Source organism: Pecten maximus, chromosome 3 (genome assembly GCF_902652985.1).
Source record: "Pecten maximus chromosome 3, xPecMax1.1, whole genome shotgun sequence".
Taxonomy (NCBI): domain Eukaryota; kingdom Metazoa; phylum Mollusca; class Bivalvia; order Pectinida; family Pectinidae; genus Pecten; species Pecten maximus.
In genome coordinates this window covers 32,617,709-32,643,219 of record NC_047017.1, presented here as the reverse complement: position 1 = coordinate 32,643,219, position 25,511 = coordinate 32,617,709, and the positions used below count along the sequence as shown (strand labels likewise).

The window sequence follows — 25,511 nt, the reverse complement described above, 5'->3', positions numbered from 1 at the left end:
GTGTGGTATACCAAAGTCTACCATACCGTAACCAGGGTGTGGTATACCAAAGACTATCATACCACAACCAGGGTGTGGTATACCAAAGTATATCATATTATAACCAGGGTTTGGTATACCAAAGTCTATCATACCACAACCAGGGTGTGGTATACCAAAGACTATCATACCACAACCAGGGTGTGGTATACCAAAGTCTATCATATCACAACCAGGGTGTGGTATACCAAAGTCTATTGTATGACAACCAGGGTGTGGTATACCAAAGTCTATCATATTATAACCAGGGTTTGGTATACCAAAGTCTATCATACCACAACCAGGGTGTGGTATACCAAAGACTATCATACCACAACCAGGGTGTGGTATACCAAAGACTATCATACCACAACCAGGGTGTGGTATACCAAAGTCTATCATATTATAACCAGGGTGTGGTATACCAAAGTCTATCATATCACAACCAGGGTGTGGTATACCAAAGTCTACCGTATCACAACCAGGGTGTGGTATACCAAAGTATATCATATTATAACCAGGGTGTGGTATACCAAAGTCTACCATATCACAACCAGGGTGTGGTATACCAAAGTCTATTGTATGACAACCAGTGTTTGGTATACCAAAGTCTATTCACAGCTTACTAACCTGAAGAATATGTACCATAATATGGGCATGATATATATATTCGTCTATATTCACGTGGTCTACAGGTCATATAAACCAATGATACTTTACTGATGTATACCGTGACATGACGTCATATATACTGATAATACATGACTGATGTTTATACTGACATGCCCCCTATATACTGATAATACAGGACTGATGTTTATACTGACATGCCCCCTATATACTGATAATACAGGACTGATGTTTATACTGACATACCCCCTATAATATACTGATAATACATAACTGATGTTTATACTGACATGCCCCCTATATACAGATAATACAGGACTGATGTTTATACTGACATACCCCCTATATACTGATAATACATGACTGATGTTTATACTGACAAGCCCCCTATATACTGATAATACATGACTGATGTTTACACTGACATACCCCTTATATACTGATAATACATGACTGATGTTTATACTGACACGCCCCCTATATACTGATAATACAGGACTGATGTTTATACTGACACGCCCCCTATATACTGATAATACATGACTGATGTTTATTCTGACACGCCCCCTATATACTGATAATACATGACTGATGTTTATACTGACAAGCCCCCTATATACTGATAATACATTATTGATGTATACCATGATATAACGTCATATATACTGATATTACATTGATGTTTATCATGGCATGCCCTACATATATACCATGACATGACGTCATGTATACCATGACACTCCCCCTATATACTGATAATACATTACTGATGTTTATCATATCATGCCCCCTATATACTGATAATACATTGATGTTTATCATGACATGCCCCCTATATACTGATAATACATTGATGTTTATAATGACACGCCCCCTATATACTGATAATACATTGATGTTTATCATGACATGTCCTATATACTGATAATACATTATATCAGTATGACACGCCCCCTATATACTGATACTACATTGATGTTTATCATGACATGTCCCATATATACTGATAATACATTATATCATTATGACACGCCCCCTATATACATTATATCATTATGACACGCCCCCTATATACATTATAGCATTATGATACGCCCCCTTTATACTGATAATACATTGGTGTTTATCATGACACGCCCCCTTTTTACTAATAATACATTGATGTTTATCATGACATGCCCCCTATATACTGATAATACATTGGTGTTTATCATGACACGCCCCCTATATACTGATAATACATTATATCATTATGATACGCCCCCTTTATACTGATAATACATTGATGTTTATCATGACATGTCCCCTATATACTGATAATACATTGATGTTTATCATGACACGCCCCCTATATACTGATAATACATTAGTGATGACCCTATATATTGATAATACATTACTGATGTTTATACTGACACGCCCCCTATATACTGATAATACATGACTGATGTGTATCATGCCCTACATATATACTGATCAATCATACATTAGAGGAAGTAAAGATGATAATAATGTTACTTACGGTACGATGATATTCACAAGGTCGTTAGTTGTTTAATCTGACCGAGGAAAAACATGCAGTTCTTGGTAAGTATAAAATAAGGGACAGACACTTGTATATTATATAAGTAGTTTTTTGTGTAAATATGTCAATGAGACTGTTAATATGGTTTCAGTATTTCAGAAGTTTTACCACGTTAGTAATGCTAGTCTAATCTGTATGACGTTCGAGAGTTACGTAAGGGTATGATATCAAGCTAATTATAATACAATGTATAGTTTTTGGACTCAATCAAGCATTGCCTGTTTAACATAGAAGTATCTTTTTCACCATCTCGTGACACAAACGTGCGGTTACCGACCCCCGTATCGTTAGATCAACACAGCATTCCATCCAATATGGTAATTTCTTTTTACCTACTAAACTAACTAGTTTAGTATAGTATAGTATCATAATTTCTGAGCTAGGTGAACAGTATCTCAAAACCTGATGACCATCTTTCTTCAATTGTCGACAAAAAAGTTGTGCTAGTAACGCTCATTTAAATGAATACCGCCTATGTCAGAGAATTCCAGGGCCAGATCGCGTTTGTGATACGTGTCTTAAACTGTTAACGGACTAACAATTTATTGAAGTCAATGGGACCTATATCGCGTGATTAGCGGAGGCTAATAAGTTCTACAACCATTCAATGTTCTGTTACACTGTGGGCATGCGTCCTTGACATCGAAAGACCAGTCCACACTAATCAGACAATCTTAATAAATCGACAACGGAGGGACGGGTGGGGTATTGTGGGAGGGACGGGTGGGGTATTGTGAGACGGGATCTTTAACTGACCTCGGGGGAATGGGTAGAAATCGAATATCTTGGCCAGTGGGAATTAGAAATGCATGTGCGTTTTATTTAAGAATTTTTCCAAGTTATGCAATGCACTCTGAAATCAGAAAAGGAATTGTTAGTTTACATAATAGATTTCTAAAAAGAGGTATATGCAGTTTGGGCTGAAATGTCGGATGTACTATTGTGATTACAGTATAGCGAGGGCCTACTGAATGCAGTGCAATCTACAAGGTTAGTTAAAGTCCAAAATGTGTGCACCATTTTCTTGTCCAAAAAATATTCTTTTAGTACACATGTGATTGTAAGAAATCTTTATCAGTGGTTAACAATAAAGGTTTAACCAGATTTAGTAAAGCGCTACTTTAGTTAATCAGTTATCCGTACCGACCTATGTATATCTGCCTAATTAGGTGAACACTACATGTTGACGAATTCTTGTACAATTGGGCTTCAAGTTATTTTTACATCATGGAGATAAAGAATCCAATTAAGGATTTGGCAAAGTCATCGAGTCGGAATACCAGATTGATTACTAGGGGATCTGGGTCATCCAAAACATGTGTCTGATAAAAAAAAGACATTAGTAATTGGTCTATAATTGTGCTACATAGAGTTTTAGTTTAATAAGAAAACAATTTCATACAACGGTATTAGTATACCTTTATACCACTACGACACTAACACCACAGTTATCGTATTATGATTATTATGTACAAGAAAGCAAACGCCTCATTTAGTGGCGATGTCCTTAATTTCAAACAAATATTCCTAAATTAGCAAATATTCCAAAATAAGAAAAACGAAACTTTGAACCAAGGACAGACTCTTTCATCAGCAACTTACTGCGATGTTAACTTACAGGTGACTAAGACGATACCTTTGCGTCTTAACAAGCTGTTTACTAAGGTGGTGCTTTCGATTTCCCTATTGTGGAGTTGCCATTTCTTTTTCAGAGTATCAACCTAGCACCCCCAGACTACACTATGTACATATCGAAGCTGATTCGATAGTCAGGTCACCACTACATCAGTGATAGATGCCGTCTGCTGACAAACAACCCTACAATACAAGGCGTAGAGAGATACAGGTCGATGGAGACTGAAGAAGCTTAATGGTCGCTAGCACACGTATAAGGAAATATAATTTCTTGTGTGATATGGAGTACTAAGGGGCCGATTTGCCTTCGTATGCCTGCTGGTTTCGTTGTCTCTACCATTGTTATAATTCCAATAATGTTATATTTGGCTTAATCTACATTTACATTAGTGCTAGGAGGAGGCAAATGACGCTTATACTTCCGAAACACATGGTCGTAAAGTCCTTTTAATGTTTTAGTGGTGACATTGTTTTTTTCTTCTGTGTCAAAGTTTGCCCCGTTAACCTAAATATATATAGTTAGATACAGGACAGAACTCGGCCAGGATGAGTTACCATGGGTATAGGGATAGGACTTGGCTAGGGTGAGTTACCATGGGTATAGGGATAGGACTTGGCTAGGGTGAGTTACCATGGGTATAGGGATAGGACTTGGCTAGGGTGAGTTACCATGGGTATAGGGATAGGACTTGGCTAGGGTGAGTTACCATGGGTATAGGGATAGGACTTGGCTAGAGTGAGTTACCATGGGTATAGGGATAGGACTTGGCTAGGGTGTCCTAATTTGTGTGTTAACCTAGATACAGGACAGAACTCAGCCATGGTGAGTTACCATAGGTATAGGTATAGGGACTTGGCCAGGGTGAGTTACCATGGGTATAGGGATAGGACTTGGCTAGGGTGAGTTACCATGGGTATAGGGATAGGACTTTGCTAGGGTGAGTTACCATGAGTATAGGGATAGGACTTGGCTAGGGTGTCCTAATTTGTATGTTAACCTAGATACAGGACAGAACTCGGTCAGGGTGAGTTACCATGGGTATAGGGATAGGACTTGGCTAGGGTGAATTGCCATGGGTATAGGGATAGGACTTGGCCAGGGTGAGTTACCATGGGTATAGGGATAGGACTTGGCGAGGGTGAATTACCATGGGTATAGGGATAGGACTTTGCTAGGGTGTCCTAATCTGTGTGTTAACCTAGGTTCAGGGACTGGACTGGTCATGGCGAGTGACCCTGTGTTAATATGGGTACATGGACTGGACTCGGTTAAAGCGAGTGACCTTGTGTTACTATGAGTACAGGGACTTGACTAAGACAGGGCGAGTGACCTTGTGTTACTATGGGTACAGGGACTTGACTAAGACAGGGCGAGTGGCCTTGTGTTACTATGGGCACAGGGACTTGACTAAGACAGGGCGAGTGGCCTTGTGATACTATGGGCACAGGGACTTGACTAAGACAGGGCGAGTGGCCTTGCGTTTATATGGGTACAGGGATTGGCTCGGTTAGAGGAGTGACCTTGTGTTACTATGGGTACAATGACTTGACTAAGACAGGACGAGTGGCCTCGTGTAATACCAAGCGTAAGAGCTGAATGTGTTAATCATCAAACAAAACATCAAATTTAGTCATCGCTATTGTTATATAAGAAATAGAAGATAGAAAAATGTCCTTTTGTGTATCATTTTTCATTTGAAATATTGCATAATAACTGTAATAGATTGCTTTCATTATTATTATCATTTCTTTTTTGAAGTGACATGAATTAATGGGAACTTCCTCGGTTTCAATTATTTCAATTTGCCAACTTTGCGATTTATTCAAAAAATTAATTTTCTCTCGTCTGATTTAACAAAGAGATCATTACGGTTATATAATGTCGACCTTGGGTTTGTAGATTGTGTAGAAATATGTTGTCGGGAAATTGACTTGAATAAATAGTTACTCACAGCACAGGTATTGCTTACTTTTATATTATCATGCGGTTTGTATCACGCTCGCGACACTCAAGGTAGACAATTTATAATGAACATTGATAATGTAGACTTGGGAAAAAATTCATTGATTTAATAATCGAAATGTAAGCACTCTGTAACATTAACCTACAGTATGACAATAATGGTCACCTCACTACTAAACTCTAAAACACTTACCTTCAGTATGACAATAATGGTCACCTCATTACCGAACTCCATAACACTTACCTACAGTATGACAATAATGGTCACCTCATTACCGAACTCCATAACACTTACCTACAGTATGACAATAATGGTCACCTCACTACCAAACTCTGTAACATTTACCTACAGTATGACAATACTGGTCACCTCACTACCAAACTCTGTAACATTTACCTACAGTATGACAATAATGGTCACCTCACTACCAAACTGTGTAACATTTACCTACAGTATGACAATACTGGTCACCTCACTACCAAACTCTGTAACATTTACCTACAGTATGACAATAATGGTCACCTCACTACCAAACTGTGTAACATTTACCTACAGTATGACAATAATGGTCACCTCACTACCAAACTCTGTTACATTTACCTACAGTATGACAATAATGGTCACCTCATTACCGAACTCTATAACATTTACCTACAGTATGACAATAATGGTCACCTCACTACCAAACTCTATATTATCTACATACAGTATGACAATAATGGTCACCTCACTACCAAACTGTGTAACATTTACCTACAGTATGACAATAATGGTCACCTCACTACCAAACTGTGTAACATTTACCTACAGTATGACAATAATCGTCACCTCACTACCAAACTGTGTAACATTTACCTACAGTATGACAATAATGGTCACCTCACTACCAAACTGTGTAACATTTACCTACTGTATGACAATACTGGTCACCTCACTACCAAACTGTGTAACATTTACCTACAGTATGACAATAATGGTCACCTCACTACCAAACTCTGTTACATTTACCTACAGTATGACAATAATGGTCACCTCACTACCAAACTGTGTAACATTTACCTACAGTATGACAATAATGGTTACGTCACTACCAAACTGTGTAACATTTACCTACAGTATGACAATAATGGTCACCTCACTACCAAACTGTGTAACATTTACCTACTGTATGACAATAATAGTTACGTCACTACCAAACTGTGTAACATTTACCTACAGTATGACAATAATGGTCACCTCACTACCAAACTGTGTAACATTTACCTACTGAATGACAATAATGGTCTCCTCACTACCAAACTCTGTAACATTTACCTACAGTATGACAATAATGGTCACCTCACTACCAAACTCTGTTACATTTACCTACAGTATGACAATAATGGTCACCTCACTACCAAACTCTGTAATATTTACCTAAAGTATGACAATAATGGTCACCTCACTACCAAACTCTGTAACATTTACCTACAGTATGACAATAATGGTCACCTCACTACCAAACTCTGTAATATTTACCTAAAGTATGACAATAATGGTCTCCTCACTACCAAACTCTGTAACATTTACCTACAGTATGACAATAATGGTCACCTCACTACCAAACTCTGTAACAGTTACCTACAGTATGACAATAATGGTTACGTCACTACCAAACTCTGTAACATTTACCTTAAGTATGACAATAATGGTCACCTCACTACCAAACTCTGTAACATTTACCTTAAGTATGACAATAATGGTCACCACACTACCAAACTCTGTAATATTTACCTACAGTATAACAATAATGGTCACGTCACTACCAAACGACAGTAAATAAACACTTTATTTAAGTTATAAAACTCGCGGTTACATGTACATGTATGTTATTGTTTTAATGTTATGAAACACATGTTTTATGTAATTGTATTTGGTTATATCACCCTTATATAACAAACGTTTATGTTACGGTACACAAATACATTGTATATCTATGTTATGAAACATGCGTTTTATGTAATTGTACTTGGGTATATCACCATTATATAACAAACGTTTATGTGACGGTAGATACATATATCTATGTTATAAAACACATATTTTATTGTTTGTGGGTATATCGGCACGTTTTGTAACCGTATGAGAAGATCTTAGGTAACCGTATATCAATGGAAGTATTTTTGTCTCTAAAGAAGAAGTTGAAAATGTTAACGAAATTGAACATTCGCTGATTAATGTGAATAAAATTATACGCTTACGTCCATAATTTAATGTGTTAGTGTATCTGGATAAATTTACAGTTTTCCCTATTAAGTACAATCAGTACAGCTGACTACTATATATCGTGTCCCAATATCGAATCTGATGTTGAAAATTTGCTTTACTGTACAAATCATTAAAAGGTACAATTTGTAGAAATCAAGATTCCGTGTTACGTGGAGCTGATCTCTAATGAAGGTTTTAACTCACATCATACTGACATTACAACAAATCATATTTACTGCTGTCATACTGCTGAACTAGTGGGCTCCGAAATACGATCGATATTTGCCGTAAAAACGAAACTTAAGCTTGAAGCAATACATTGTTCCTCATTGAGAAGATATTGCACATTGAGTAAACCGTCATAAATACCAAATTATTTTATCTTATTTAATGAGAGCTGTGAGGACAGTACTCGGGGTAAACTAAATAAAGTAGATGTACTCGTACATGCTTATAAAAAAGTAATCATATTCAAAGAACTGTGCACGTAGTATTGAGAAGTAAGGCGAAAAGAGTCAAGCCTAAGGTAAAATGATTATGGGGATATTGTTTGTGTAAGTATTTGATTAACCGCGAGGTGTGCATTGTAACTTGCAGACTTAGTGATTTTCAAGCTTGTCCTATACAGATCTATTTATGACGGAAGAATACAGACATGTTTAGTACGTCATTGAAATACAATTGGAGTGTTGATATTGATTTTGTTCACAGTATGACCCCGGACACAAGCTTCGTATTACGGCGGTTTGTGTGTGCAGCTTATTATATAAACTAATACAGGCTCTGGTACGTGTAAATATCGTCTAATTAACGGTTTTAGTTCACCATACTAATACATAGATAATACTACCTGAAAAATCAGCTTGGTGTTTCAACAATCGCAGAAAGTGTCAGACTACCCGGAAGGAAAGCCATGGGATACCTGAATACGTTGCCATGATATTACAATTATTTCTAAAACAGAGTAGTACAACGACAAAACGCCTACCTAATCTATACACTGGCTGAATAATTCATAGCTAGCAATACTATACCTGGATGTCACAACACCATACCTGTCTCCACGCAGCTGTGGGTTGCTGCTGTATTGATACTCGATCACAGTACCAAGTTGTCGCTTTAACTTGGAAATCCCGAATTATTCTTCCAACATGAACTAGACACGAATGATTCCGGCGTTGATCACAGACACGTTCCAAACATTTACTACAATCTACAAGTTAAAGTTTCGTTTGTAATCCACTGAGTGGTTTTAATCTTTTAAATAAAGTTATATTATGTATGGACAGTCCCCCACGTGTAAGTTACTACGGGAAGTGCTACTTGTGTCTGGTATTTCAGAAGTCACACCTGTCCACTCCAACGTGTCGATTACGTTATCTAAATTCCTACTTCCCCGATCGACTGTAGTGGTGTTCCGGATATAATGGTCCGACTGTCCTCCGTCGATTGGAAGACCACCTAGTCCCAGTCCGCTTTCCTCTGGAATCGATACACATATACCCGTAATACGTATGCGACCGGCCGTATCCATATACCTACACCACACGGTCCGGTGGTCACTGTAGTTCAGGTGTACCGACAGCCAGTATCAACTAATTTCTACGTAATTCGCAATGTAACTGACCCCAATCCTAACAATGGGGACACTTCTTTTATTTCCTTAACTTAGTCACTTGATAGGGGTATGTTTAATATTTCCATAAATATCAACACGCAGCAAGCATATGTTAAGACAGAGCTGGAATGTGTGTCTGTCATGGCGGACAGGTGCTTGGTATCCCTAATTCCCCGAACTCCTCAGATCCAATGCCTATGTGTTATCCACGGGCTGCCATAGTCCCATCCATCTGACAAATTATCATCAGTTCTTAATATTATTCATTGTTACGACTGTTTGATATATTTTATACGTTGTGGCGATTGTTTAATATGCTTTCTTAGTGTGGCAATTGGTTTTCGGGTACGAAGAAGACGTCATCGTTCGGCAACTCATGTCGAGGTTCTAAGTGCAAGTCTGGAACAGTCGTCGATTTCTCTGGCACCAGTCAGTCTTTGAATCGCTAATGGACCCTGGTTGTTTTAATGCAGTTCTTGTACGTCCTCGCCTCTTCGGTACATTCGGTGTTCCTCCGTGCGAAAGCCGTATTCTAGTCATCTGAACTGGCCCTTGGTGAGGATGGATTCGATGCAAGAGGAGTTTGCATGGTTGAGAGCCTCTTAGTTATTATCCTGCCAGCGAACGTCGAGTATAGCGCGGAGAGTTCGCATGTGGACGATCTCCAAAGTTACTTGATATGCCTCCTGTAAAGTGCCCATATTTATTCATTAATAAGTATACATATACACAAATATCTATATGTTTCTAGTCGTATTGTATCATTATCCCCTAGTAAAGATATCCTACCTTTTCACCACGACGTCCCGCCCTAGCTACCTTAAATCTGACGTTGTCAAACATCCGGTAGCATTGCTGTCTTATAGCACATAAAACCTTCAACAAATTAACGAGATAACTCTTCTTAGGTAATTCTTTTTAATGTTTTTAACGAAATGACATATTTATTACTGACTCGATATGTGACCAGTTACGACATACTGACATTTCACGTGACCATTTACGGCATATGGACACTTCACGTGACCAGTTACGACATACTGACACTTCAGGTGACCAGTTATGACATACTGACACTTCATGTGACCAGTTACGACATACTGACATTTCACGTGACCAATTACGACATACTGACACTTCACGTGACCAGTTACGACATACTGACACTTCAGGTGACCAGTTACGACATATTGACACTTCACGTGACCAGTTACGACATACTGACATTTCACGTGACCAATTACGACATACTGACACTTCACGTGACCAGTTACGACATACTGACACTTCAGGTGACCAGTTACGACATATTGACACTTCACGTGACCAGTTACGACATACTGACATTTCACGTGACCAATTACGACATACTGACACTTCACGTGACCAGTTACGACATACTGACACTTCAGGTGACCAGTTACGACATACTGACACTTCATGTGACCAGTTACGACATACTGACATTTCACGTGACCAATTACGACATACTGACACTTCACGTGACCAGTTACGACATACTGACACTTCAGGTGACCAGTTATGACATACTGACACTTCATGTGACCAGTTACGACATACTGACATTTCACGTGACCAATTACGATATACTGACACTTCACGTGACCAGTTACGACATACTGACACTTCAGGTGACCAGTTATGACATACTGACACTTCACGTGACCAGTTACGACATACTGACACTTCACGTGACCATTTACGGCATATTGACACTTCACGTGACCAGTTACGACATACTGACACTTCAGGTGACCAGTTACGACATATTGACACTTCACGTGACCAGTTACGACATACTGACATTTCACGTGACCAATTACGACATACTGACACTTCACGTGACCAGTTACGACATACTGACATTTCAGGTGACCAGTTATGACATACTGACACTTCACGTGACCAGTTACGACATACTGACACTTTACGTGACCAGTTACGACATACTGACACTTCACGTGACCAGTTACGACATATTGACATTTCACGTGACCAGTTACGACATACTGACATTTCACGTGACCAGTTACGACATACTGACACTTCACGTGACCAGTTACGACATACTGACACTTCAGGTGACCAGTTATGACATACTGACACTTCACGTGACCAGTTACGACATACTGACACTTTACGTGACCAGTTACGACATACTGACACTTCACGTGACCAGTTACGACATACTGACACTTCACGTGACCAGTTACGACATACTGACACTTTACGTGACCAGTTACGACATACTGACACTTCACGTGACCAGTTACGACATATTGACATTTCACGTGACCAGTTACGACATACTGACATTTCACGTGACCAGTTACGACATACTGACACTTCACGTGACCAGTTACGACATACTGACACTTCAGGTGACCAGTTATGACATACTGACACTTCACGTGACCAGTTACGACATACTGACACTTTACGTGACCAGTTACGACATACTGACACTTCAGGTGACCAGTTACGACATACTGACACTTCACGTGACCAGTTATGACATATTGACACTTCACGTGACCAGTTACGACATACTGACACTTCACGTGACCAGTTACGACATACTGACACTTCAGGTGACCTGTATAACTTACTTCATATATCAATTTAATATTCACTTGTGTGGATTTTAACTTGATTTTCATTTTATTTGACTTGAATTCATCATCAATTTCAATATCTGTTTTAAATACCAACATATGTTTGTATACTTTTCATGTTTTGTGTAATTCCTTTGAATGTTTTTTGTTTGTTTGTTTGTTTGTTTGTTGTTTTTTTTGTGAGATTACCAGATCTTAAATCCTAATTTAACTGGCTGTTCAGGGCACTGACTTTGGTCAGTAAACCAAGACAGTCGGATTTCCTAATCAGTTTTATCAATTTATACTGTTTAAAAAATACATAACAAAGAATGGAAACATCGTTGTGATAGTTTGTTAAAAGTTCGAGCGACTCATGTGCCCCATGGTGATAATCTTTTCAATATCTAATGCTCACTGGACACATCCTAGTCAATATCTTCTGCTCACTGGATACACCCTCGTCAATATCTAATGTTCACTGGACACATCCTCGTCAATATCTAATGCTCACTGGACACATCCTCGTCAATATCTAATGCTCACTGGACACATCCTCGTCAATATCTAATGTTGTACTGGACACATCCTCGTCAATATATAATGCTCACTGGACACATCCTCGTCAATATATAATGCTCACTGAACACATCCTCGTCAATATCCAGTGCTCACTGGACACATCCTCGTCAATATCTAATGCTTACTGGACACATCCTCGTCAATATCTAATGTTCACTGGACACATCCTCGTCAATATCTAATGCTCACTGGACACATCCTCGTCAATATCTAATGCTCACTGGACACATCCTCGTCAATATATAATGTTCACTGGATACATCCTCGTCAATATCTAATGCTCACTGGACACATCCTCGTCAATATCTAATGCTTACTGGACACATCCTCGTTAATATCTAATGCTCACTGGACACATCCTCGTCAATATCTAATGCTCACTGGACACTCTTCTAATGTGTCAGGGTGATCAAGCCTCGTTAATATCTAATGCTCACTGGACACATCCTCGTTAATATCTAATGCTCACTGGACACACCCTCGTCAATATCTAATGCTCACTAGACACATCTCGTCAATATCTAATGCTCCTGGACACATCCTCGTTAATATCTAATGCTCACTGGACACACCCTCGTCAATATCTAATGCTCACTAGACACATCTCGTCAATATCTAATGCTCCTGGACACATTCTCGTCAATATCTAATGCTCACTGGACACATTCTCGTCAATATCTAATGTTGTACTGGACACATCCTCGTCAATATCTAATGCACACTGGACACATCCTCGTCAATATCTAATGTTGTACTGGACACATCCTCGTCAATATCTAATGCTTACTGGACACATCCTCGTCAATATCTAATGCTCACTGGACACATCCTCGTCAATATCTAATGTTGTACTGGACACATCCTCGTCAATATCTAATGTTGTACTGGACACATTCTCGTCAATATCTAATGCTCACTGGACACATCCTCGTCAATATCTAATGCTCACTGGACACATTCTCGTCAATATCTAATGCACACTGGACACATCCTCGTCAATATCTAATGTTGTACTGGACACATCCTCGTCAATATCTAATGCTCACTGGACACATTCTCGTCAATATCTAATGTTGTACTGGACACATCCTCGTCAATATCTAGTGCTCACTGGACACATCCTCGTCAATATATAATGCTCACTGGACACATCCTCGTCAATATCTAATGCTCACTGGACACATCCTCGTCAATATCTAATGCTTACTGGACACATCCTCGTCAATATCCAGTGCTCACTGGACACATCCTCGTCAATATCTAATGCTCACTGGACACATCCTCGTCAATATCTAATGCTCACTGGACACATCCTCGTCAATATCTAATGTTGTACTGGACACATCCTCGTCAATATCTAATGCTCACTGGACACATCCTCGTCAATATCTAATGCTCACTGGATACATCCTCGTCAATATCTAATGTTGTACTGGACACATCCTCGTCAATATATAATGCTCACTGGACACATCTATGCGAGGAACGACAATTGATACGCTGTGCGAAGAAATTAACGCGCTATTCGAAAAGCGACAATTAACGCACTGGGTGAAGAAGACAATTAATGCACTGTGTGAAGAAGACAATTAACGCGCTATTCGTAGTGCCCCAAAAACGTGACATAAAAATAGGTCAAGCTTTTATTTTGTCGAATTGGCGTTAACATTTGTCGTTTTGTTGCATTGTCGCATTGTCGCATTAGGAAAAAGAGACACAGCGTGACAACACAAAGTGGTCGCAATCAACTACAACAATGTTTTTTTTCAGTAAAAACGAAAAAGTTTTTAAAGTACTTATATCGATTCCGCTGTCTTTACAAAATAATTTATTCGGTTACGTGTTGTAACCATCCATTAACACCAAGGAGAATGGGGTTCTAGAGTTACTGATACTAACCGCAATTGATACCATTTTCCAGTAAACAAGCATGTCAACTAGAGTGTAATTGAATTAGGGGTTGTACCCTGGACTATACAGATATAGGGTGTCCCGCTCCGTGTACACTGTCGACATTTAAATGGCAGCATGCGTGAGGTCCCTACCAGCCCATGGCTCCAAGCGTCGATCAGTATCACTTGGACGCTTAATTACTCTTGCTTTTTATCACAGCCTTTTCAAAGAAAAAATCAGACCAACTTTTTTATTGGAACAATACAACAAAAATAATGTAAAAATGTTTCTAGTGTTGTTATGCAAACAAGTCTTTTGATCTTTAGAAAAGTGTCGCAGTGGCGATCAGATTTGGGACGACAGAAGAAACCTTTGACATACGTGATAATATTTGGAATGTATTCTGCAATGATCATGTCTTACGAAGCGGACAATTAGACAAGATATGTATAAACTCTCTACAGACTGTTTTGAAATTGTTTTGAAGGCGAACCAAGTCTTATCGCGACACCAGTTACCCAATACCCATATATATCTCAATGATAACACTGTACAACAAGTGTTTGTCTATTGGAGGTGACAGCAGTCTGCACTAAGTTGAGCCGTCGGTACTAAGGTCCAGCAAAACAGTATTCGATGTGTGTTACCTGTCACCAGGAGGACTGGCTACCGATCACTTATTGAGACAAGGCCATACGTGGTACATTGAAATATCACCATCAAATAACTGATATTAATGGTACAACAGGTGATGTCACAGCGCAACATAATGTTGTTGGCATCAAATGGTTTGAATATATCAAAAGACGCTCAAGTTAACAACTCCTGTGTTATATATCTATTAAGTAATAGAAATGGTATATACCAATTAATAAAAACCACACCAATTAATAAAAACCACATAATACAGCTGTCTTGTCCTCCCAAATGTGGAAATTCATAAGTATAATCAAAACGTGCTGAAATCAATGTTGGTGTATAGAAGTGGGTGGTATATAGATATGTATAACGAGAGGTTATAGATGGGCAGAAGGGGATGTTATAGAAGGGTAGAAGGGGGGGGGGGGGGGGGGGGGTTTATAGAAGGGCATGCTAAAGGGGAGGTTATAGATGGGTAGAAGGGGAGGATACAGAAGGGTAAAAAGGGAGGTTATAGCAGGGTAGAAAGGGAGGTTATAGAAGGGTAGAAGGGGAGGTTATAGCAGGGATGGTTATAGAAGTGAAGAAAGGGGGGGAGGGGGTTATAGCAGGGGAGGTTATAGAAGAGTAGAAAGGAAGGTTATAGAAGGGTAGAAGGGGGGTTATAGAAGGGTAGAAGGGAGGTTATAGAGGAGTAGAAGGGGAGGTTATAGAAGGGTAGAAAGGGAGGTTATAGAAGGGTAGACGGGGAGGTTATAGAAGGGTAGAAGGGGAGGTTATAGAAGGGTAGAAGGGGAGGTTATAGAGGAGTAGAAGGGGAGGTTATAGAAGGGTAGAAAGGGAGGTTATAGAAGAATAGACGGGGAGGTTATAGAAGGATATAAAGGGAGGTTATAGAGGAGTAGAAGAGGAGGTTATAGAAGCGTAGAAGGGGAGGTTATAGAAGGATAGACGGGGAGGTTATAGAGGAGTAGAAAGGGAGGTTATAGAGGAGTAGAAGGGAAGGTTATAAAAGGGTAGAAGGGAAGGTTATAGCAGGGGAGGTTAGAGAAGAGTAGAAGGGGAGGTTATAGAAGGGTAGAAGAGAAGGTTATAGAAGGGTAGGAGGGAGGTTATAGAAGGATAGACGGGGAGGTTATAGAAGGGTAGAAAGGGAGGTTATAGAGGAGTAGAAGGGAAGGTTATAAAAGGGTAGAAGGGGAGGTTATAGCAGGGGAGGTTATAGAAGAGTAGATGGGGAGGTTATAGAAGGGTAGAAGGGGAGGTTATAGAAGGATAGAAAGGGAGGTTATAGAAGGGGAGGTTATAGAAGGATAGACGGGGAGGTTATAGAAGGGTAGAAAGGGAGGTTATAGAAGGGTAGAAGGGAGGTTATAGAGGAGTAGAAGGGGAGGTTATAGAAGGGTAGAAGGGGAGGTTATAGAAGGGTAGAAGGGAGGTTATAGAAGGGTAGAAGGGAGGTTATAGAAGGGTAGAAGGGAGGTTATAGAAGGGTAGAAAGGGAGGTTATAGAAGGGTAGAAGGGATGTTATAGAAGGGTAGAAGGGATGTTATAGAAGGGTAGAAAGGGAGGTTATAGAAGGGTAGAAGGGATGTTATAGAAGGGTAGAAAGGGAGGTTATAGAAGGGTAGAAGGGATGTTATAGAAGGGTAGAAGGGGAGGTTATAAAAGGGTAGAAAGGGAGGTTATAGAAGGATAGACGGGATGTTATAGAAGGGTAGACGGGATGTTATAGAAGGGTAGAAGGGATGTTATAGAAGGGTAGAAGGGATGTTATAGAAGGGTAGAAGGGGAGGTTATAAAAGGGTAGAAAGGGAGGTTATAGAAGGATAGACGGGAGGTTATAAAAGGGTAGAAGGGAGGTTATAGAAGGATAGATGGGGAGGTTATAAAAGGGTAGAAAGGGAGGTTATAGAAGGATAGATGGGGAGGTTATAAAAGGGTAGAAAGGGGGGTTATAGAAGGATAGAAAGGGAGGTTGTAGAAGGGTAGAATGGAATGTTTTAGAAGGATAGAAGAGAATGTTTTAGAAGGATAGAAGAGAAGGTTATAGAAGGATAGAAGAGAAGGTTATAGAAGGATATACTGGGAGGTTATAGAATGGTAGACTGGAAGGTCATTAACTCAATTATTTAAACAATTAGTAAAAAGTAATACATGTATTAGATATTTGTTCAACGAACTTGATCCTTCTTCCTATTTTCAAAAGAATTTAGAACTTGGTGACTAGAAATCCACTAGCAGAACTTACCACCAAGGTATTTGCCAATATTATCATGTTTGTATCATTCTCATGTAGACTAATTCTACTATCAATCGTTTTGGTGGGTAATAGTGTGCCGTTTATATATAGTTTTGTAAATATTGGATTAGATTGGACTTTTTCTCTGGTATTGTATGTCTTTCTACACTTAGATACACCAGGAGAAACTATAGCTCTCGGCTTAGTCTATTATAATTTCCTTCCGTTGGGATCAAGGTTTTGTAGTGCTTTGTCTATCGAAATCATGTCTTTTTCTCAATGGTCTAGGGGTTTCGCGGTGAGAGAGAGGAATGGTATAAGGAATTGAACCAATGAACTTTTTCTAAATAAACCTCAACATATGATTTTAAACTCCATAAATTATGCAACCTTTAGCATGGTTTACAATATAAATTACTCATTTTTGTTGGCATTAATAGAAGCCAGAAGATAGCTGTAGTAACTACTGGACATGCGATCCCCTTTCTGTGGATTTCAGTTGAGCGTTAGCCCCCGTGAGGAAGGCTTTGGGTTCTGACCCTGATTGAGACATACCAGAGTCTATAAAAATGGTAGTTTCTACTCTTGCTTAGCGCTCAGAATTTTCGAAGTGGGACAACTGGTTCGTAAGTCAGTTGTCGGTACACTGTGACCGGGTGGGGTATCCTGATGGGTGTCTTCGACAGTATGCTTCAGTGAGGTATCACTATAAAGTCGGTATCAGTTCCGCGCTATCACAAGGAGACAAACACGAACATACTACGACCATAGCTGTTGATAGGACGTTAAAGAATACCAAACTCATGATGGCCGCTAAACAATTATACACTCTGAACAATAAAATAAGGATATGGAGAATGAGTGAGGACCGGTTTGTTGAGCGAGAAAGTCGCTTCTGTTAATTGGTCAGTGTATGTACTAACAAGCCGTACGCATTTCACACAATCTACATTTAAATCTTATCTACCGTTAAATTCACATTTATTTTTTTCTTATTCTGTAATTTTAAAATGTATGAGCGAGCGAGATCAAAAGCCGCAGACGTTTTAGCAAATTGTTTGATGTTGACCAAAGTGGGTATATATTTCTATTTTAAACTGTTATAATAGGTTTTATCTTATGTAGTTAGACTAATCAGCAGGTTCATTATACGGTACTTCTCAAATACACCTGATGTGTTATACCACAGGTAATTATGTAACTTCCTTCTCAATTCAGCACACCGAGCACCCCAGGGACGCACACCTGTAGATCTGATTAGCTGGTACACGGAGGTAAGCTAACGAGGACGGTATTATCGATTGTACTTAATGGCCGTAAAATAATGTTATAAACGGATGATAATATTCATATGCTGTCTGTCAATGTCCGCAACAAACCAAATCCCAGGTTCAGGTACTCTGTACACTTTCAGTTTGTCATCAGTAGACTTTGGAATAAACATCGCCGATTGCTTTCACTTCGTGCAAGGAGTAGTCTGAATGAGTCAAAAGTACCATCATAGCCATTTTTTTGTTCTGTTAAACACTAAAAACAAAGTAAACCTATAGCACCTGCATCTACTATACAAACTTGTCCATTTCTCGGGCTCTGTAGGCTGCCAAGTTGTAGTACATGAAATACCTAACAATCTAAATGGCCGTGTTCCCTAATATATACATGTAGGTAACTCTTTGTTCGTTTACATACATATACTTATGTTACCGTTAACTCACAAGTTTAAATGATCTATTGGGTCACTGAATTGTCACACAATTGCAATTTTGATAACATGTTACTACACCTAATGACAAAACAGTGTTTGATACTACAGGACAACTGTTACCAAACGATCAGGAAAGTTTAACCGATATAACCTTATATAATCCGTCCTAATTAATACAATAGAAACTTGTAAAACAATGGAGACCATTTATATCACGACATGTGCATTCCAGCGTGCACAGCCTACACGTAATCCCGGCCATAGTTACGGCTTACCTCGGACCACACGCAAAGATCAATCGTCTGCTCAGCTTAATCAGCACCTTTATTAAGATCTGGTTTCAAAACGCCAAGCTGCACAGGCCAAATACTTAAAGTATTGTGTTTCTTACATTTGCAAATATCAAGGTCGTATAAATATTATGAATAGATTTTTTATACTGTTTAGATCACATTTCTAAATCGTGTTTGCAAATAATCTATAATTGATTTGTAATCCGTGGTGCCTGTATCGAATTCATATAGTGACATAAATCAGTAGATTCCTGATTACGTCATACAATAGGACTTATTTCCCTTTGAAGGGACATCCGTAATTTGTTCAGAGACGTGAAAAGCCCAACTTGTGATTCACTTACATGTATGTAAAATTGGAGGATCCTTACTTATCTTAAACCAACTCATACACCCTACCCGTTACAACCAAAACCTCAGATCAACAAAATACGTCATTTCCTGGGTTATCTTTATGATAGAGATAATATCGATAGCCATTAGCTCAGTACTCCAGAGCAAACTAGCGAAAATACAGAGAACAAGGACAATGAAATGGATATGTTTGAGGGAGACAATCACAACCGGATTGAGAGGCTACAATCACAGCCGGGTTTAGGGGCTACAATCACAGCCAGATTTAGGGGCTACAATCACAGCTAGATTGAGAGGCCTACAATCACAGCCGGATTAATTAAGAGGCCTACAACCACATCCAGGTTGAGGGGCTTACAACCACATCCAGATTGAGGGGCTTACAATCAAAGCCGGATTGAGGAACCTATAATCACATTCAGATTGAGTGGCCTACAATCGCATTCAGATTAAGGGGCCTACAATCGCATCCAGATTGAAGGGCCTACAATCACAGCCGGTTTGGGGAGCCTATAATCACAGCAGGTTTGAGGAGCCTATAATTATATACAGATTGAGGGGCCTGCAATAACATCCAGTTTGAGGGGCCTACAATCACAGCCGGTTTGGGGAGCCTATAATCACAGCCGATTTAAGGGCCTACTATCAAGAATGAGGGGCCTACAGAGGGGACAATTCATGATGAGACAAACTGTTATGGAGGCGATGGGACAATTTGTGATGAGCCCAGAGCAAACTGTTATGGAGGCGATGGGACAATTTGTGATGAGCCCAGAGCAAACTGTTATGGAGGCGAGGGGACAATTCATGAGCCCAGAGCAAACTGTTATGGAGGCGAGGGGACAATTCATGAGCCCAGAGCAAACTGTTATGGAGGCGAGGGGACAATTCATGAGCCCAGAGCAAACGGTGAAAAGTGGCATAAATAGGAATCAAGTAAACTTGATAATTTACGTTCATCTTTAGAGAAAAGCGTCCTTTGGAATCGGATTTTTTTTTTCGAAGTCGATGATATAATTATAAATCAAACTGAAAGAAAGCTATATAATAACGTGTTTATATTGGCTAACATCTTAATTACACGGTAGGCCACCCAACACGTTATACCTACAGGGTATGTCCTTGAAGGGAGCTAGAGACGATTTCTATATCGATACCTATGTACATTCATTAAAAGTGCAGTGGTCTACCATTGTATCTGTGTTGTTGTATCATTAATTGGAAGGCTTATTATCTGTGTTTCAATGACAAGTTAATTTGTAGAAGAGATCATATCTAGGTCACCCGGTGAAGGTCAGGTATGAAGAAAAGCAATTACGCATAATGTTGAGGTATTGTGCGAGAACAAATCAATATCAATTTCGTCTGATCAAAGATCTAAATTAAGTCATACCCTAAAACAAATAACTCCGCTGGAAATCGAGAAAAAAGGAATTTGCAACCATCCCGACATATTGAATAGTCTGTTATTTAAAACTGCCATCGAAATCGTGGGTTGGACGAGAAACATTGATGACAGAAATTGATTAAGTCTAGACACACCATAGAGGTGCAGTGATATCTATCAATTGTCGGTGTTAGGTAGGCATATCACATACACTCTGTTTGAATATAAAAAAAAACTTTCAAAATATTATTTAATTTAATTTTAAATAGTATTCATCTAACTTTTTAACAGATTACAAAAAATGCAATAAGCATGCTATTATATCATAAAGGAAACTAGGAATCTTTCCTGTTACTGGGAGGGGGAAACAATGATTAAAAATGAGATTCCACCCAAATAAGGATGTTATCGAACTTGTAAATGTCCCCGTGTTTTAAAAACAATATTTGATGTTAATGCGTCTCTATAACGCATGGCGCCCATTAGACGTAGCGTGAACTTCAGTAGCACAGAAACTTTCTGTTCTCTAATGGCCGATACCATCAGCTGTCCACCCCAGTTAATCAGGTAACACCATCCAGAATGAGAATACGCATACCATCCGACCACAGGCAGTATGTAGACAGCACGCCGGGACAGACACCGACATATGGGAGCCTTACAAAGATAGAATTAAAATCTATAAATGTGATATTCATCAGTATCTGTTGTCTTATAATATTGTTGATATACAATGTAAACATCCACACCGTCTGACAATACACCTTACAATGACAAGCTGACGTAACATCCGGTATAAATAGTATCCCGATAATAAAATACCCACGTAACTTTAACAATACGGCTGCTTATTGAGATATATTAACAGAATTACTGCAAAATTATTTCACAAGATAGAGTAACACTGTTCAGACATTTCCACGTGAAATAGTGTATTACTTTTTGATAAAACTATATCCATGTACCTGTTGAGAGAGGAGACTACCATTACTACAGCTTGGAGATTTATCTATAGCAGTCAATGAAAGTCTCTTGATTATGATTTTCGAACTTACAACCCAGAGGTGGAGGGCTAGTGATTAAGTGTCGGGACACCTTAACCACTCGGCCACCGCGGCCCCTGTCGGGACACCTTAACCACTCGGCCACCGCGGCCCTTGTCGGGACACCTTAACCACTCGGCCACCGCGGCCCCTGTATTAAGAGCGTTTATCGTAACTATTGAATGAACTCATTAACGGAAACAATGAACACATCATCGGACAAATGACTTGAAAGAGCTCTAATAAATGATTGTTAAATCTCCTATACCTTAACAACACAATATAATGTATTACATTGGAGGTTGTTATGCGTATCATACAATACTTAAAGAAGAAAACGGCCAGTGTAAAGACGTACCTGAACGAGGTGATCTGGTACAGAATTGCGTGACTCCGAATGACAAGATCTTTGACATCAAAAGATAAAATATAATTTAAGACACAAACAAACTGACAGAGCAGATAACGTTATTTCCGCTGTCTATCAGTGGAACTAACGTTCTTGATTTGATAAAGACGAACAATAAACAAGTGTCTGGGTTTTTACTAATAGAGAGATTCGTTTATTACATTGATGGGTAGTATATACCGAAGGACAATCGGTAAACAAATAACCCCGATTTATGCACCACGCGACCGACGTACACGGTGTCTTTGGGCGACAAAAGTACTGTTCTTGGTTGTTCTCGAACACGGGAACAATGTTCTCAGCGCCCTAGCATCGAGAACAAAGTCCAGAATAAGAATAAGAATCCCACACCACCTCAACAGCAAGAGCAAGAATCCCACACTACCTCAACCGCAACAACAAGAATACCACACCACCTCAACAGCAGGAACAGGAATACCACACCACCTCCACAGCAGGAACAGGAACCCCACAACACCTCAACAGCAGGACCAGGAACCCTACACCACCTCCACAGCAGGAACAGGAATCCCAACACTACCTCCGCAACAGGAACAGGAATCCCAACACTACCTCCACAACAGGAACAGGAATCCCACACTACCTCAACAGCAGGAACAGGAACCCCACACCACCTCCACAGTAGGAACAGAAATTCCAACACCACCTCCACAGTAGGAACAGGAATCCCAACACCACCTCTACAACAGGAACAGAAATCCCAACACTAACTCCACAGCAGGAACAGGAATCCCAACACTACCTCCACAACAGGAACAGGAATCCCAACACTACCTCCACAGCAGGAACAGGAATCCCACACTTCCTCCACAGCAGGAACAAGAATCCCAACACTACCTCCACAGCAGGAACAGAAATCCCACACTACCTCCACAGCAGGAACAGAAATCCCAACACTACCTCCACAACAGGAACAGGAATCCCAACACTACCTCCACAGCAGGAACAGGAATCCCACACCACCTCAACAGCAGGAAACAGAAATCCCAACACTACCTCCACAACAGGAACAGGAATCCCAACACCACCTCAACAGCAGGAACAGGAATCCCACACCACATCCACAGCAGGAACAGGAATCCCAACACTACCTCAACAGCAGGAACAGGAATCCCACACCACCTCAACAGCAGGAACAGGAATCCCAACACTACCTCCACAGCAGGAACAGGAATCACAACACTACCTCAACAGCAGGAACAGGAACCACAACACTACCTCCACAGCAGAAACAGGAATCCCACACCACCTCAACAGCAGGAACAGGAATCCCAACACTAACTCCACAGCAGGAACAGGAATCCCAATACTACCTCCAACAGCAGGAACAAGAATCCCAACACTAACCCCACAGCAAGAGCAAGAATCCAAACACTACTTCCACAGCAGGAACAAGAATCCCAACACTACCTCCACAGCAGGAACAGGAATCCCACACCACCTCAACAGCAGGAACAAGAATCCCAACACTACCTCCACAGCAGGAACAAGAATCCCAACACTAACTCAACAGGAAGAGCAAGAATCCCACACTACCTCCACAGCAAGAACAAGAATCCCAACACTACCTCCACAGCAGGAACAGGAATCCCACACCACCTCCACAGCAATAACAGAAATCCCAACACCAACTCCACAGCAGGAACAGGAATCCCACACTACCTCCACAGCAGGAACAGAAATCCCAACACTAACTCCACAGCAGGAACAGGAATCCCAACACTACCTCCACAGCAGGAACAGGAATCCCACACCACCTCCACAGCAATAACAGAAATCCCAACACTAACTCCACAGCAGGAACAGGAATCCCACACCACCTCCACAGCAGGAACAGGAATCCCACACTACCTCCACAGCAATAACAGAAATCCCAACACTAACTCCACAACAGGAACAGGAATCCCACACCGCCTCCACAGCAGGAACAGAAATCCCAACACAAACTCCACAGCAGGAACAGGAATCCCACACTACCTCAACAGCAGGAACAGAAATCCCAACACTACCTTCACAGCAGGAACAGGAATCCAAACACTACCTCCACAGCAGGAACAGGAATCCCAACACCACCTCAACAACAGGAACAGGAATCCCAACACTACCTCCACAGCAGGAACAGGAATCCCACTAAATCGATATAGGTCTATTGCCCTACTCTTATATGCATCTGGCCAAAACCCGAAACATATATATATATAGATGACTCTGGCCTAAATTGATCCAAGCCTATTCCCGGACGGATAGGCATAAGCTATATGTAATATATAGATACTGGGCTGAATTTGGTTCTCATGTTTGACAAGACAAATAATCGCGATGCCATCCAGGACGTCCGTGGGAAACTATTGATCAAGGAAACAGAACAATACAGGTATATCCTGCCATGTCTGCCACCTGCGAAAAGGAAAAGTTTTAAGCAGGGATGGGCATAGCCGTATCTGTCCTAACAGAATATCGCAGGGAACCAGATATAATATACATACATCCGGAAAGTACGTAAGAACCACACTAAGCACCACCGTCTGATTGGCTAATTTCTTCACTTCCTGGCTTGTGGGCCTGCGCACTCGGATGTAAACAAACCTGGTTATATACTCGAATGTCCTTTAGGTGGGTTACATTTATGG

At 40.1% G+C, this 25,511-nt stretch overlaps 2 protein-coding genes across 2 annotated transcripts in view; one reads left to right on the top strand and one right to left on the bottom strand.

The window, feature by feature from the left end:
• Nucleotides 1-9,584, bottom strand: part of LOC117323939 — a 29,215-nt gene extending 19,631 nt beyond the window's left edge. Inside the window, exon 1 of the mRNA XM_033879477.1 lies at nt 9,135-9,584. The gene's annotated coding sequence lies outside the window, so the exon portion shown is untranslated. The remainder of the gene's footprint in view (nt 1-9,134) is intronic.
• An 11,088-nt stretch (nt 9,585-20,672) lies between these two features.
• LOC117322720 (putative mediator of RNA polymerase II transcription subunit 26) lies at nt 20,673-25,083 on the top strand. Its single transcript, XM_033877658.1, has 4 exons — nt 20,673-20,937; nt 23,223-23,502; nt 23,600-24,169; nt 24,204-25,083. Exons 1-4 carry the CDS (start codon nt 20,673-20,675, stop codon nt 25,081-25,083), a joined length of 1,995 nt encoding a protein of 664 aa, XP_033733549.1.
• Nucleotides 25,084-25,511: the final 428 nt, after the last annotated feature.

Excerpts from the sequence above, each read along its gene's own strand:
- LOC117322720 (XM_033877658.1), top strand. The coding sequence starts at position 20,673 with ATGAGGGGCCTACAGAGGGGACAATTCATGATGAGACAAACTGTTATG. Across the intron at positions 23,503-23,599 it reads AACCCCACACCACCTCCACA|CAGGAACAGGAATCCCAACA; the intron begins GTAGGAACAGAA and ends CTAACTCCACAG. Across the intron at positions 24,170-24,203 it reads ATCCCAACACTAACTCCACA|CAGGAACAAGAATCCCAACA; the intron begins GCAGGAACAGGA and ends TACCTCCAACAG.